Source organism: Giraffa tippelskirchi, chromosome X (assembly GCF_054371585.1).
Source record: "Giraffa tippelskirchi isolate mGirTip1 chromosome X, T2T-mGirTip1v1.2.pri, whole genome shotgun sequence".
NCBI classification, from domain to species: Eukaryota; Metazoa; Chordata; class Mammalia; order Artiodactyla; family Giraffidae; genus Giraffa; species Giraffa tippelskirchi.
Genome location: NC_137289.1, coordinates 133126438 through 133143189, shown reverse-complemented (window position 1 = coordinate 133143189; position 16752 = coordinate 133126438). Strand labels below are relative to the sequence as shown.

Sequence of the window (16752 nt, the reverse complement as noted above, 5' to 3'; positions counted from 1 at the left end):
TTTATGTGTATGTAAGTTGAAGCTTCCAGAAATTACCATCCACCCATCTTCCTGCTCTTCCTCTACTTTCTTGATCACTTCTCAGCCTCCATTCCAGTTTATTCTTTTTATTTTTACTTATTTTTGGCCATGCTGCACAGCATGTGGGATCTTAATTCCCTGACCAGGGATCAAACCCAGTGAAGTGCAGAGTCCTAACCACTGGACCACAAGGCAAGTCCCCAACTGTTATTCTTTTCCCAAGCTGTAAATGTTGGCATCTTTCGAAGCTCAGTCCTAGGCTTGCTTTCTTCTGTATTTAACTGCGGTGTTGCTTGGAACATAAAAGTTTTTGACACTTGTGCCTTCTGTTATTCCGTGATATACCTCTTCAGTCTCTCGAAGGTTCTTTCATCTTCAATTCCCCCTTTCCTGATCATAATATTGCCATTCTGTTTTTTATGGCATTGGCCTTGCTGTCTCTTCTTCTTCTTCCTCTTCTTTTTTTATAACTTACTGTATAGCTGGGTTTGGTTTCATTTTTTAAAACTCATTTTGACATTTTTGATCTTTTGATAGAATCAAGTTTGTTTGCATTTACTGAATGACTGGTATACTTGGTTTTATTCCTTCTGTGTTGTATTTATGCTATACCATTTGACTTTGATGGTCCTTCTTTTTCCTTTTTCTTTTTTTTTCTGGTTTTATTAAGTTGCTATCCATTCTATTTTTTGCCATTGTTAATGGCATTCCATTGTACTTTTCCATTCTTTTAATGGCAACTTGTTATTCTCTGATATTCTTAATTACTTATTTTGTTACCATTATTTGAACATAAGGCACCTCAACTATTTTTCTCACAAAGGCAGAATATTTTTCCCTGAATTCCTTACCCCAATAAGATGATATTGTTAGACTATTTTAATTTCTCTTCCTGCTCTAGTTGAGAAATTTCAAATGCTGTTTCTCCACTCTACCTCCATCCTCACCACATCCAACGTCTAGGGTTTTCTGAAAATTTAGTTCTAGATTATTATAAAATTGTCTTTGCAGCAACCTCTTTTGTTTCAAGAATCCTTATCTAGTATTTATATTACATATTCTAAGACTTTTATGATTGATTTATATTAAACTACATACTACTTATTTTTAGAAATCCAGTCATTACCCATTTAATTAATTAGGGTGGATTTGTGTTTTTTAACTTTTAATTTTATATTAGAGAATAGTTGATTGACCATGTTGTTAGTTTCAGGTGTACAGCAAAGATATATGTGTGTGTGTGTGTGTGTGTGTGTGTGTAGCTTCTTTTCCAGATTCTTTTCCATTATAGTTTATTACAAGATGCCGAATATAGTTCCCTGTGCTATACAGTCGGTCCTTGCTGGTTATCTATTTTACACATAGTAGTTTGTATCTGCTAACCCCAAACAACTAACTCATCCTCCCCTACCCCTTTTCTCCTTTGATAACCCTAAGATTGTTTTCTATGTCTATGACCCTATTTCTGTTTTGTATGTAAGTTAATTTGTATCATTTTTTAAGATTCCACATATAAGTGATATCATACGGCATTTATCTTTGATTCACTTCACTCAGTATGACAATCTCCAGGTCCATTCATGTTGTTGCAAATGGCATTCTTTCATTCTTTTTTTATGATTGAGTGGTTAGAATGATTTTTCTTGATGAGAGCATGTTGTTGTTCAACTTTTTTAATTCTTAAAAACCAGGATGGATGAATGAAATACTGGCTGGGTATGGGATTTGTGGGTTGTAGTCCTTTACTCTCAGTAATCTCCTAGATGTTACTTCAACATCTAGTTTCTAGGACTTCCAGCATTGTGTAAGAAAAGCCAAAACCTTGCCTTACTTTTTATTTATAGAAAACTTGTTCTTTCTGACTAGAAAATTAGGATTTATTTTTCATTATTGAGATTTATAATTTTACCAGGTTCTAAGTGTATATATCAGCTTTTGCTACAGTAATGCTGTGTAACAAACTACCACAAAAATCTCATTGGTATTAATCAATAAGCATTTTGTCACTCACGCATCTACAAATCTAGGCTGGGCTTGCCTCTTGATGTATTTGTCAACCTCCTCGGATCAGGAGCCTCCCAAAGCATGCGCTTCTCAGGGCAGAAAGCAGAAGCGGGGGATGGTGAGCCCACTGTGCAGGTGTCTGTCAAGTTTTTTCCTGTATCATATCCATTAAGAGTCCGTCTGCCAAAGTGAGTCACATGATAAAGCTCAAGCTGAAGAGTTGGGAAAGTAGAATTTACTCCATCTTAAAGGGGAGGGAATCAATACTTGCTGAACAGTAATTAATCTACTATCATGGGTAGATTTTCTACTGTGCTTCTAAGGGAACCTGGGAACTCAGTGCATTTTTTTCAGTTTGTAAACTTGGGTCTTTGTTTTGTTCAAGGAAAATTGCATTTTTTGCTTGCTTAATCATGTTTCACGTCCATCAGTTCCTTTTCCTCCTTCCTGATCTCCTATTTTTGCTTGCTGTATCTCCTAGATCTATCCTCCAAGTCTCGTTACTTTTTTTTCTCTAAGTTCCATCCTTTTTAAATTTTTGAGACATTATCCCTTGAGTATTTCTTCCCTTTCACCCAGGTTACTAACTCTGGCCACCACAGTAGCTGTCCCCTCCCTTAATTCAGCTAATGTATTTTGAAGTTTAAAGCCATAGCATCCATTTCCAGAATGTTTACGATTTTTAAGTCCGCCTCTAGCAATTCCGTTTTGCTGGATGCCTGTCCTGTTTTATGTTCCTCCTTCTGGCTTCTGGGAAGTATTAGTTGTCTGTTATTTTTCTTTATCTGCTGTTCTGAGACCGTTTGGGTATCACGTGTCATACATCAGGGCTTGGAATGAGTGGAGTTGTCAGCTTTATTGGGGGACAGGAAAACTTGAAAGGGCAAGGTAGCAAGAGAAAAGGCACAGGTCCCCTCCCTTCCATCATTCATTAGAGAAGTGTGCCAGTGCCACCGCACTCTCCTGGGTACATAGTGTCCCCGTGTTCTAGTAGAGGGACTGGCACCCTGTTACTCTCCTTTTATAGAATGAGCGTGAGAAAACAACCTTATAAGTGAAGGCACACGCGAACTGCTTGAGTGCCGTCATCTGGACTTGGACGCTAGCTATTTAAAGGAGTTGTCTAGGAATTCCAGTTGCCAGCATCTGAAATCTGTTGGGGGACACTTCATGTTTTCCTTGTTTCTGGATATCTTATGAGCAGAGACGCTGACAGCCTTTACCATGGACTAACTTTCCCAGGGAGTTTGTGTAGTGAACAGCCTTAGGAAAAGGAGATAGTATCTCCCTAATCGAGCCAAAGACAAATTTGTTTGTGGCCTGTCATAGTAAAGATAATGTCTTTCTCTTGAGCAAAAAATTGGGCAGGTTTGTTTACAGCCTCTTTAAAAATATTGTTGTTTCCTCCACTTGGGTTCTTCCCCTGTGACACGCATCCACTGTGTGTGCGGTATTCACTTGGACCCACCTCTGTGTTGTCCCCACAGGACTTGGGTGGGCGAGGAAACCAAGACACACATGAAACTCGCACTGCCTGTTGTGCTATGAGTAATAAAGTCCTTTGTCTCTGAGCCAATATTCTTGTCTTCTGCCAGCATTCATGAAATTAAGGCCGACTTGTTAGGTTGCAGGGTAGAGTCTCAGACCCCTCAGAGTACTCAACAGAGCTCTTTAGAAGTGACACGCCCTCCAGTTAGGAAGCTGAATTCCATGGGAGTGCTGCTCTCCATTCTGTTCTGCTGCTGCTGCTGCTGCTGTTAAGTCGCATCAGTCGTGTCCGACTCTGTGCGACCCCATAGACGGCAGCCCACCAGGCCCCCCTGTCCCTGGGATTCTCCAGGCAAGAACACTGGAGTGGGTTGCCATTTCCTCCTCCAGTGCGTGAAAGTGAAGTCACTCAGTCGTGTCCGACTCTTCTCGACGCCATGGACTGTAGCCTACCAGCTGCAGCCAATTTGTGGTCCAGGCAACCCAGAATAAGGTCACTTTGGGATAATGCTTATTCAACACAGTGGGTAACTGGCAACTAGAGGGTGTTCAGTAATTCCTGACCTCCATATGGAGGAAGCCCTAGTCTATGGAAGAGTTGTCGTCCAGTGATTTATTTATAAGTATTTTTCTAGGGAAATAACTTTATAAATTGCACTTATACTTAGCCCCAGGTTGCTTAGATTAGTGCTCTAAACTTACTAAGCAGGTTCAGTTTAGTGGTTAAGACTGTTGGTTCTGGAGCTGGACTGCCTGATTCAAATGCTGACCTGTCCTTAGATACGTGACCTTTGACAAATTACATTGCAAATTATATTCACCTCAGTTTCCTCACTTGAAATGGATGAAGTTAACAATACTAACTACAAACAGGGTCTTTTTGAGGATTAAATGAACAATGCATACATTTCCAAGCTGCTGTGATAACCATTCAGTTATCTAGTCACTATGTACAGTGTGAGCAAATGGTCCCTGATAGCCCTATTCACGGGCCTTCCCTGCTGGCTCAGCTGGTAAAGAATCCACCAGCAATGCAGGAGACCCCGGTTCGAATCCTGGGTCAGGAAGATCCCCTGGAAAAGGGATAGGCTACCCACACCAGAATTCTTGGATTTCCCTGGTGGCCAACATGGTAAAGAATCCGCCTGCAACGTGGGAGACCTGGGTTTGATCTCTGGGTTGGGAAGATCCCCTGGAGAAGGGCATGGCAACCCACTCCTGTATTCTGGCCTAGAGAATTCCATGGACAGAGGAACCTGGTGGGCTACAGTCTATGGGGTCACAAAGAGTCAGACACGACTGAGCGACTAAGCACAGCCCAGTCCTGTTCATATAGCACACACCACTGGAGATGATGCTCATTACCTACTTCTTTTGCCAGGGGAGGAGCTTCTATTAGAGAAAATATTCTTAACTTGGGGCCCATGGACATTTCTAGGGGATCCATGAACTTAATGAGAAAAGAAAATGCTTAGTGCTTTATATGTTTATATTCTCTGATCTCTAAGTGAAATGTAGGATTTCCCACAAATGAAGACAGATAACAGACCAATGTGTCTTTGAAGCAAATTACAAAATCACAGGTGTTTTCATTTACTTCAGATACCTCAAAATATCATTCATGCTCAGCACTTCTTTGAAATTATGATAATTATTAGTTCTACTGCTAAATCTTATTATTTAATACGTTAACAAAGAAGCATATTTATTATGTATTATTTATATACATATATATATTATTATATATGTATTATTTATATATATATTTTCAGGGTTGCATTTTAGTACAATGGGCTTCCTTTATAATGTAATATACTTTACTTTATGCACATAAAAATGTTATTCTGAGAAACGATTTATAACCTTCACCAAATGCCAGAGGCCTCTTATCCAGGGATTAAGCTCTTCATCAAAGTAAACTTGGACTTGCACTGCCCACTCAATTCCCTCTGTGAGAGAGCCAGACTCACGGGGAGGGTCTGTAGATCTCCAGCCCTGCCTGTGAGTGAGTGGAAGACTCTAATATAGGGCGCAGTATTAGAAAACCTGCTTGGTCTAGATCTCAATTATGTATTTGAATATATGAGCATAACATATAAAGAGAACATATCAACATTCAGCTGAGTACTGAATCTTTCTCCTTCAAATGGTCAAAACCACCAACATATAGCTAAGTGACAGATGGTAATCTATCATTTCATCCACGTTTTGAGGTCTTCCCAATCATATGATGAGCCCACTGGGGACAAGTCTATGTCTTGCCCTCAGTGAGGCAGTGGAGAGGGTAGTGTGTTAAAGGACGTGGTCTCTGACCCCAGGAGGCTTGGGTCCGAGTCTGGGCTCTGATACTTCGTAGCTGGCTGACAAAGAGGAAATTATTTACGTGCTCAATGCTTTGTTTCCTCATCTATAACTGTACCTTCCTCGCAAAGACTGAGTGAATTAAAACATGTAAAAACAGAACAGCACCTAGCAGCAAGTGAGAACAGAGGGGAAAATCTTGTATTTTAGAGCCTAGGTGTTTCTCAAAATGCAATTAAAGCAGCTAAGTTTTACATTTTCCCCGCAGATCAAATACTGAAGTACTGGAGTTGAAGGATTATTTTATTAGATTTGATGGGAAAAGACATTTAACTATCTAAAACACTACTAAGACTGTCAATGTTGTCCTCTCCTTTGCCAGTAAGAATAAACAGCTTTCTCTAAGGAACAGGGGGTCGTGGTGCTATTTCAGGAAGCCAAACACAACAAAAGCCAACAGGCCAATATTGGTATCTGCTGAGAGGTGGCAAAAGTAAGAACAGGGCATTGCAGATAGTCTGTCTAGCAAGAAACCTAATATGCTTCTGTTACTTTAAAGAAATAGTAATAAACAAAAGTTTCTTAGGATTCTTTTCCTCAAGATTTCTCAAAACAGCAACCTAAAATTGAATGACAGATTTTTAAATTTATCACTTATAAACAAGTACAAATTCTCTGTGCAGATACATGTACCCAGACTTAATCAGCTGGGCAGTATTTTCTCTCTGGAGTCCTATTTCCATCATTTCTCTGGTTCGTGTCCTGACATCCAACTTGTGGCAGGGGGGTAAGTCACTAAAACCTTGAATCTTCTGCTGTTTCCCATTTTCTCTGTCATGTACTCATCTTTAGATGTGTAACATTCGTTATTCAATTCAGACTTTATCATACAGGGAATCTAGCTTAAATTGCTGATGGATAAAATTACATGACTTTTGGATGAGACCTACATTCTAAAGAGGTATTTTTCTTTGGTATCTGCATTCTCCCCATCCCACCTGGGGCCTCACACAGTATAAGACACATGGGACGTCCTCTCTACACAGCTGTTTGAATGAAGACATCCTCTGGGATTTTATTTCCAGGAGTACAGTCTTCATCAGTGTGGCAGTTGCTTTGAATTACCAACCTTAGTGAGGACCTTTAGAAGGAAATAAACAAAGACCACCAAACAGTAATCTGAAACAAAGCTGCATTTATTTGCTTGCCTGGGAAGGGAGCAGGACTTCAGCTGGTGTCACCATGTAGCACTTGGAAAAGATCGGTGAGGACAAAACGGAGGAGGTACACGAATTCTGAGTTCTGGTGTCTGGTTGGCTCACGAGGCTGTGCATAAACTCTTCTTTGCAATTGGCCATTGCACTGCTTCACTCCTTAAAAGTGCAGGCACCATTCCCGAAGATGTCCAGGGTGGGCTGCATGAAGCTCTAATGGACTCAGGGTCACTCCACTGGCCTCTCTGTGTTGTTGGCCTCAAGCTGACCAAATCTTTCCTCAGTAAGATCTGTAGCACATTAGTACAGCTGGGTTGATCAAGTAAGTCCCGCCTGTTATCTGTCTCTTTGCTCATCTCTTTTGGAACTGCCAGACCAAACTTCCTTTACTTTGTTACGGCAAAAGGCATATATGTATACTTAGAAAAAATTATAAGCAAGTTCTCCTTCAAAGTTATAAGAACAAAATATAAGAGGCATTCAGATACTTGTACACAAATGTTCAGAGCCACACTATTCACAATGGCAAAAGGTGGGAACAACTCAAATGTACATCAACACACAGTGGATAAACAAAATCTGGTGTTCACAAACAAGGAAAGGGTATTCAACTCTAAAAAGGAAGGAAGTACTGAGACCTGTGCCAACATGGATGAACCTCAAAAACATCATGTCAAGTGAAAGACTCCAGACAGTAAAGGTCACATAGTCTCTGATTCTGTTTTTAGGAAAAATGGAGAATGGTTAAGTCCATAGAGAAAATGTAAATCGGTGGTTTCCTGGGCTGGGGGAGAGGAAGCTGGCAAGAGAGTGCTGAATGGGTGCAGAGATTTCCCTTGGAGGATGAAAACGTTTTGAAAATAGAGGCTGTGGGTGCACAACATTGTAAATGGAGTAAATGCCACTGAATTGTACACTTTAAAATAGCTGATTCTTACATAAACTTACCACAATAAAAAAAAAGGGGGGGAAAGAAAGGGATTAAGAAAACAGAAAAGTTCAGGGATCTTTTGAGCTCCATTGAAATAAGAAAGAAGGAAAAAATAGAGAAGAGGAAGAGGGGTGGCTGACCAATGGGTGATCTCTCAGCAAGAGACAGAAAGGAAGGGGGCAAGGGGAGGTCACCTCGAATGTAACAAGGTTGAAAACACCTGAAAAACAAACAAATCGACTCATTTCCAAACGTTTAGCTATTTACCTTCTGCAAACTACCCAGGGATCTCAAAAATGTAAATGATTTTATAGAGAGACAACCACACCCCAGAAGTGCCTTTTCAAAGCTGCAGCCTGGGGACAGACCTGCCTGCTGGGGACAACCATGCAAGCAAGTGCCCCACCCCCTGCTGCACACCTGGAGGGGTCCCAGGGTCTCAACATTAAAGTGACAAGATCAATTTTTGGTACGTTTAGCTTTTTCTCCCCCAAAATGTGTAAAAGTTGCATTTCACACACTGTACAAAAACTTAAACAAATATGGATGTGCATTCTCTTCTGAAGGATGTTTCTAATATTTCATAGGCCACTTCAGTGTAGATTACTTACAGTGAAACCCTCTGTAAAAAGCCACGACCTTCCTGTGGCATGCTAACAGGGATGGACCTTGAAGTCAGGATGCTCAGTGAAATTAGCCCCTCACCAAAGATGACAACTGCAGGACCCCACTTCTAGGAAGAATCTACCGCAGCCAGACTCAGAGACCCAGAAAGTAGAGGGCTGGGGCGGGGGCTGGGGCGGGGGCTGGGGGAGAGGGAACCGAGGAGTTGGTGCTCCACGGGGAGAGAGTTTCACTTGTGCAAGCAGAAAAGAATCCTAGAGATGTGTTGTACGACAAGGTGAGTCCACCGAACACCAGTGAGCTGGGCACGTAAAATAGTCAAGATGCCACAGTTCATGTGTTAGTAACTCATCTAAAAATTTAAAAGACAGTCATCTTGTTAGTACTAATTTTGACTTTCTTGGTATTACAGTTTTATTGCCTGAGAGAAATAACAAGGTTTCAGGAGTTTAAACTGACCCTAGTTTGGGTCTGGATACACTTGAGAACATCACAAAAAAAATAACTGTCCACAACTACCACCAAAGCCATGGCTTAAGTGAAATAATCCCAGTTTATTAAAGACCTTCAGGGCTTGTATGTAAAAATTATGCCTCTGTGGAAGATCTGCACATCTAAGAATGTAAAATACTGACACATTAAAAAATAACCCAAATGAGGGTGACACTCGAGATTCATTTGGTTGCTGCTCTTGGCATATTTGTAAAGAGAGAAAACCAGGCAGGCCTCAGGGCTTGGGGGCGGCTGGGGGGCCTCCCTCGGGGGTCCCTGTAGTCTGGCTGCCTGGACTAGAGCCCCGAGGTGGCGACGTGGTGGGGGTTGTGGGGGCTGCAGCCACCGGGCACCGCACTACCCTCCAGTAAATCCGTGAGCGGGGGGCCTGTGAGGCCTGGATCCTGTGATGCAAGATCCTCAGCCCCTGGTGGCTCTGGCCAGAGCCTGGTGGAGACAACCCGGGCACCTGGGGCTGCAGGGAGTCCTGCTGCCGTCGGAGGTGAATGACCATTGTTGGCTGGGCGCGGACAATGACATTGGGTCGGGCAGCGCCCTGTGTCCCTAGAGCCTGTAAACCCTGACACTGTGGCCCTGAGGCCTGTGCCTGTGGGGTCTGTGCCCCTGAGGCCTGCGCCTTTGGGGTCTGTGGCCCTGAGGCCTGCGCCTTTGGGGTCTGTGCCCCTGGGGTCTGTGGCCCTGAGGCCCGCGCCTGTGGGGTCTGTGCCCCTGGGGTCTGTGGCCCTGAGGCCCGCGCCTGTGGGGTCTGTGCCCCTGGGGTCTGTGGCCCTGAGGCCCGCGCCTGTGGGATCTGTGCCCCTGGGGTCTGTGGCCCTGAGGCCCGCGCCTGTGGGGTCTGTGCCCCTGGGGTCTGTGGCCCTGAGGCCCGCGCCTGTGGGGTCTGTGCCCCTGGGGTCTGTGGCCCTGAGGCCCGCGCCTGTGGGGTCTGTGGCCCTGAGGCCTGCAGCTGTGGGGTCTGTGGCCCTGAGGCCTGCGGCTGTGGGGTCTGTGCCCCTGGGGTCTGTGGCTCTGAGGCCTGTGGCTGTGGGGTCTGTGGCCCTGAGGCCTGTGAGCCCAGACACTGTGGCCCTGAGGCCTGTGCCCATGGGGTCTGTGCCTCTGGGACCTGTGGCCCTGAGGCCTGTGGCCCTGGAACTTGTGGCCCTGAGGCCTGTGCCCGTGGGGTCTGTGCCCCTGGAGCCTGTAACCCTGAGGCCTGTGCCCATGGGGTCCGTGCCCCTGGAGCCTGTGGCCCTGAGGCCTGAGCCCGTGGGGTCCGTGCCCCTGGAGCCTGTGACCCTGAGGCCTGAGCCCGTGGGGTCCGTGCCCCTGGAGCCTGTGACCCTGAGGCCTGTACCCATGGGGTCTGTGGCCCTGAGGCCTGTGCCCCTGAGGCCTGTACCCCTGGGACCTGTGGCCCTGAGGCCTGTGCCCCTGGAGCTTGTGGCCCTGAGGCCTGTGCCTGTGGGGTCTGTGCCCCTGGGGTCTGTGGCCCTGAGGCCTGTGCCCCTGGGGTCTGTGGCCCTGAGGCCTGTGCCTGTGGGGTCTGTGCCCCTGGAGCCTGCGGCACTGAGGCCTGTGCCTGTGGGGTCTGTGCCCCTGGAGCCTGTCCGCCTGGAACCTGTGTACCTGAAGGCTGTTCCACCGGCTGCCGATGATTCACGGGACAGGGCCGCAACGAGGGCTGCTGGGGAAGCAGCTGGTAGGAGCCCGGCTGCAGGACCCCCTGCTGGCTGCTCCAGACCACCGACCCCTCGGGGAGCTGCACCAGAGTAAAGGGCCCCAGATCAGAAGCGTTCTTCAAAAGCACCTGAACCGTTCCAGGAGAAGGAGGACGAAGAGAAGCAGGTTGAGGAAGCCCCACTGGTGGTGCGGGCTGCAGGTTCAGTGGCTGAGCTGTGGGCTGCTGGCCGGGCTGGATCCCCACAGGAGCGGGAGCCCTAGGGGCACACCCTCTCCCTGAGGCCTGGATACAGCAAAAGGGGCCCACTACTCTGATGACCTTCAGGCCAGGGGAGATGGCCGTGACCCGGACGTCTGGGGTTCTTTGTAACGCGCCTGTGGTGGACGGGGCGGCCGCAGGAAGCGAGCTACCTCTGTTCAGCTGCACAGATGATCTCTGGGAAAGATCGGGTGGCTGAGGAGCAGGGCCAGGAGACCGACGGGCCTGAGAGCTGCCCGCCTGCTGTGAGGTAAAGCTGTCACCGCAGGAGCTCTCCTCTAGGCTCCAGGGATGTCTCTTGAGTGGGGGTGGAGGTCTGGCTCCCCAGTCTGGCACTGAGGACTGAACGGACACAGCCCTAGGCTGTGCTGGCTCTGTCCCTGGAGAAGGCTGCCTGAGATGGGCTGAGCCACGGGAGCTGGGTGACGTCTGCACTGGACACTGGGTGCTTTTCTGGACCAGTTGCTTGGACCGACTGACCACTCTCCCAGCATCAGTCTGTGGCCCAGGCAGGAAACTCTTGAAGTGGTCATCTGTGGAGGACTGGGGCAGACACAGCTCTCTCTCCCATGTGGCTTCTTTCTCAGACCCATTTCCAGTGGCAAGTGAATTATCAGTTGGCTGCCTGACGGTCAACCTCGTTGCCTGGGATTGGTAGGCAGCCTCACATCCAACTGCAGAATCACCTAGTACCTCCTGGGTTGGTTGTGACTCCTCGTATCTGACAGACTTCTTCCCTTTAGCATATTTCTGCACATCCACTTGAGAAGGGGCGGCCAAGTTACAGGGTCTCTGTTTCCACGTATCTACACACTTGCCTGCTTTAAAAGTCTTAAGGCCATGATGCTCACTTGTTTTACTTTCTCTTATTGTTTTGCAAGAAGTCAGGATTCTTAGCTCAGGAGGAGGTGCACAATGGGACAGCTCCTGCTGCTGATTCAGAGCAGGCACAGAAAACCTCTTGAGGCTCCTTTTCATGGGAAGAGTGTTCAGCTTTTGTTTGTTATAGAGCAGTCTGTTTGCAGTGCAGGCTACTGATACAGAAGGGTCTAGACACAGTGGTTCCGCTGTAGCTAAGATCAGTTGGCTCTCAAGCAAAAGTTTGTCCTCCTGGGTCCAGTTCTGGTCATCGCTGGCTATGGCCTCTACGTCGCAGACTAACGTCTGCATGGTGGGACGTAAGAGAATATGCCTGCTTTGGTAATGTGGAGGTTCCCCGGCACTGGACTGCCTGTAGTCCCGTATCTCTGTTAGGACACACCCCTGATGAAAAACGTTAACCGCATACTTTTCCAGGAAATTCACCAAAACAGGAGGTAATTCTTCAGCATCCAAATATTCGAGAAATTCCCGTTCTTCATAAGGCAGTCGAATGCTCTCTGAAAATGATTCATTTTCTCCCTTGAGCATCAGGGAATAGCCCTGCTTTCCTGGGTACAGGTTGATCACCAAACAGGGCAACGTCTCTCTCCTAAGAAGCTTCTCTAACAGGTTCACGTTGCTTCTTAATTCCTCCGTAACCTCAGGCTCTTCACATTCTTCAACATAAATGTCATACAGTTTTTCCTGGAGAGACGTCTCTCCGCTCGATGAATATTTCCTTTTCGGCGGTCTCTGCTGGGCAGTTGCAATGACATACTCCGCAAGATCCAAAGCTTGCTCTAGAGCTTGTTGCATTATCGTACAAGATGGGGACCCTGTAAGAAGAGAACATGGAAGTGGGCGATGAACCGGGCGAAAACTCTTATTTGCGGTATCGATGGTGCAGTCTTGCAAACGCAGCCACTCCACTGTGGAGTGAGGAGCGTATCTCAAAATGAACACCAAGAAACTCGCCCCCCGCCCCCGCCCCCAACAACAAGCAGCGTGCAAAATACCTGCGATTTGGGGAAATCCAGCGCTGGTCTAGCCTCGCGCTCCTGCAGATGGGCCGGAAGTGGATGGAAGCGGTTCCCCATGCCCCCACCCCCGGCACAGCGCCCCCTAGGTGCGCATGCGCAGGCTGCAGATTCCGGTCTCATCATTCAATTACCTCCTGGACGCCCGGCCTGCAGACCGCCCTTCCGGGTCTGAAACCGCACTTCTGCCAACTGCTGGGCGGCGACAGACTGTCTTCATATAACCTTGAAAGCAAGCATCCCAAAGTACAAGCGGTCAATGTAAAAATCCAACATTTTTTTGTACGGCTTGAATACACACCAATTTTCATGGTAATCAGTTGCTGGGAAGGTCATGAGGGGTGGTCTTTTCTTTCCTTGGCGATCACATCACCAAGAATTACCCAATGTTTTGGGAGGCTTTTGTTTGCTCCCAAGGGCAGGACTGCTCCTGGTGTCCATTGCCAGTTTAACACACCCAGTTCGTACCTCTTGACTCCAGGGACACTTGCTGTATTTGGTGCAACCATCAGAATTCTTCAGTGACTCTTCCCGTGATCTGCCTGATGCTTTTCATAGAGATGTGCAGGGTAACATGACATTCTTTTACATAAGCGCTTCCCTTTTATTTCCCTAGCTATTTCAGAAAGGGTTTTTAGTGTGTGGTAGGTAAGTTATATTGTCTAGCAATTGCAGTTCAGGATTAAACGGTTTTAAAAGGTGGTTTGTGTCTGATAGGGTTGAGAACTATTGTTCCTGGTGCTGGCAGTACAGTTTAAATGATTACTCTAACTGGAGCCCATAGCTACAGTCCTAGGGATGGTTTAGAAGGATATGACTGAGTCCTAGATACTTGATGAGCCATTGTTTTCTGTTAATACTGTTGCCTTGAAATCTGCCAGCCTTTTGGACAGGTTTTTTTTTTTAACCTCTTGATGTTTAGGTTTAGACATAATGATAATAGGATACTCATTCTGAAGAGTCACAAATGAGAAGAATCCAAAATCAATTGGTGAAACTCCTGAATTACAGACTACTATAAAATAAATGTTTTTCTGACCAATAGCAATTATGATAATTACATATTACAGTAGATACAATCTGTTGAAATAGGACTAAAAACTCCTTGACTAGAGTTCCTGAAGCACATCCCTTGTTCAGGAATGGACAGGAATCATTGTCTCCTGGCATGTCAATTGTCCTGGGGCAAGTGTATAAGTCATCCCTTGGTACCACCAGATGATTGGTTTCCAGGCCCACATCCCCACTTTTAGGGACGAGCCAAGTGCGCAGAGCCAGGTCCTCTGTCGTGTGTTCTATGCCAGGGGGTCTCAGTCTTGGTGCTAGTGACATTTGCTAGGGGGGACTTTCCCGGGCACTGCGAGATGCTTGCTAGCATCCCTGGCCTTACCCACTAGATGCCAATAGCTTTCATCCGTCGTGAGAACCAAACATGGCTCCAGGTGTTGCCTGGTACCATTGGGGGGGCATGTCTTTCCCTTGGTTCGGAACCCTGAGGTCCCCTGCTCTGTAAACCATGAGCTTGATCCCGATCAGCCCCTCAGCTTCTGTCCCCGGGCCCCCCTCTCTCAGTAGAGAGGTGTATCTGCCCCTCTCCTCTGGATGGACTAGAGGCTCAGTGGTTGTGGTGACTGTGTCTTCGGGCGGGGTCCCCAGGAGCCATCCCTGACAAGAGGATTCGAGTGCAAGGAGTTTATTTGGAGTTCATCCTGAGAAACTCTGGGCAGGGAAAGGGCAGCTGAATCAGGACTGGGGAAGAAGGTGATAAAAGGCACAGTCAGGAGCAGAAGGCTGCTGGGGACAACTGGTGCCTGCTGGGGGCCTTTGGGAGACAGTGCCGCGCAAGCGTCGGGTGGTCCTACCTAGAGGCACAGAAGCTGGGATACATGTCATCCACTCCTCTCTCTCACCGGCCGAGGACAGCCCTGGGGGCCGTATTCCCGATCCCTCCGGGTTGCCACATAGGAGTGCTGCCATGCTACTGTGGCTGGAATGCCCTCGGCGAGCGTCAGGAGTGTTTGCGGTGATGCTCAGTGCTCGTGTCCAGGATGGCAGTACCACGGGGGCACGGGCAGGGCCCCGGCAGCATGGGCCACGCCTGTGGCTGCAGAGAAGTGGAAGCATTCGGCCATCATTCTCGATGATGCAGAGAATGTGCCGTGTAATGTATCTGGGCATGTGGACATGTGAGACTCTTCTGCCTCCAAGCGAAATGGGTGATTTCACATGAGGTTTTGTCAGCTGCTACAGCCCACCGGGCCGACAGTGGAGAGTGCGATCCTCGCCTTACTCCTCACGGGGACAACCCCCAAGGCAATCTGGCCACATGTGCACTGGCTGAGGCTCTGGGCCCAGCCGTGCGTGTGTCCCAGTGAGCTCTGGTTGGCCTGCCAGGGCTTCTCATGGCTCAGCCACCTCCTGCCCCTGAGCTCCCTAATTGCCTGGTCTTTCCACTGGATGAGGGTTTTTAAATTTTTTCGCAGTGCACACCATTCTGGGAGTCTTTGAAACACATGAACGACCATGAATATAAGGACTCCAACTGCTGCTGTCCTCTACAGCAGCTCCATACAGACGCACATGCTGGGAAAACCTGTGGCCAGATTAAGACGTGCTGGAGGAGGAAGAGAACTAATTGCAAAAGTTACCTAATTTACAGTAGTCAGCTTCTCTGTTCTCCACCCACTAAGGTCTAGGTCTAGGTTTTTAACACCTCTTCCCTGCTCCAGGGAATTAGATGGACCAGGCAGAGCCTTGGAACTGCAGACATCACAGATTGCAGAAGGTGACGAGACATTGTTCATTGGTCTCATCCAGTTTTAATCCTCCATCACTCGTATTGAGACTCCATGTGTTATGCTGTGATCAGGCCCCAGATTCAATAAAGCAAATCCCAGGGAATGTTGTAGCTCTGTGAGATTATGTGAGCAGAGATCACTCCCACAGCCTCTTACATCATTCTATCCTGCCACATCTACTAGTTGTTTCATGGATCTAAGACCTTCTCAGAGCCCGTAAGTGTTGCACTGCATATTTCTTTTTTCTTGAACTGTCTCTCCCCTTCCACCTTTCCCCACTTGTGCGTCTTTTTATCAGTTTACTGAAATTGGATGTTTTTCTGGTTTTATTGCTCTGTTATACACTTCTTGAGATAAATAGCCATAGCCTGAGTCATGGTTTCTCAGCCTCTGCTTGTTGTCATTGTTGCAGGGGACTGTCCTGGGCAATGTCGGGTGTTTAGTAGCATCCTTGGCTTCCCTGATGGCTCAGCGGTAAAGAATCTGATTGCCAAGCAGGAGACTTGGGTTCAGTCCCTGCATCGGGAAGATTCCCTGGAGGAGGGCATGGCAACTCACTCCAGTATTCTTGCCTGGGAAATCCCATGGATAGAGGAGCCTGGTGGGCTACAGTCCTTGGGGTCGCAAAGAGTTGGACACGAGTTAGCGACTATACAACAAACAAACAAGCATCATGACCCCATGGTATCACAAAACAGTTGGGTTTGGAGAAATGAAGCGGCAATCTACAAACCACAAAACACTTCACATCTTAATTTCCAGGACGGCTCAAATGATTAGATGTGACTTTTAACTTTTTTGTTTGTTTTTTGCTGCAATTAATTTTATGGTTGGCCCCAAATTATCTTGCTAATTCTCTAAAATTTCCATTGGACCTAATTAATATATAGAGTCTCTGGCTAATAGGAGAGATGCCAACAAAAATATCATTAAATGTTTAGAAAGTAGATTTTCAGAAATATACTAGCAGAGATTTTCCTTTTAAATTCATCTGCCTGATAACAGTCACTAACAGTTTCCTAATTTTTCAGCTTTATTC

The 16752-nt window shown here is 46.8% G+C and overlaps 1 protein-coding gene across 1 annotated transcript; it reads right to left on the bottom strand.

The window, feature by feature from the left end:
• Positions 1 to 6992: 6992 nt before the first annotated feature.
• Positions 6993 to 13019, bottom strand: LOC145535555 (transcription factor SPT20 homolog). The gene is made up of 3 exons (XM_081563999.1): positions 12895 to 13019; positions 9373 to 12714; positions 6993 to 8717 (listed from the first exon to the last, which is right to left on the bottom strand). The coding sequence occupies exons 2-3, from the start codon at positions 12692 to 12694 to the stop codon at positions 8704 to 8706; spliced, it is 3336 nt and encodes a 1111-aa protein (XP_081420125.1). The 5' UTR covers positions 12695 to 12714; positions 12895 to 13019; the 3' UTR covers positions 6993 to 8703.
• Between the last annotated feature and the right edge of the window lie 3733 nt (positions 13020 to 16752).

Excerpts from the sequence above, each read along its gene's own strand:
- LOC145535555 (XM_081563999.1), bottom strand. The coding sequence starts at position 12,694 with ATGCAACAAGCTCTAGAGCAAGCTTTGGATCTTGCGGAGTATGTCATT.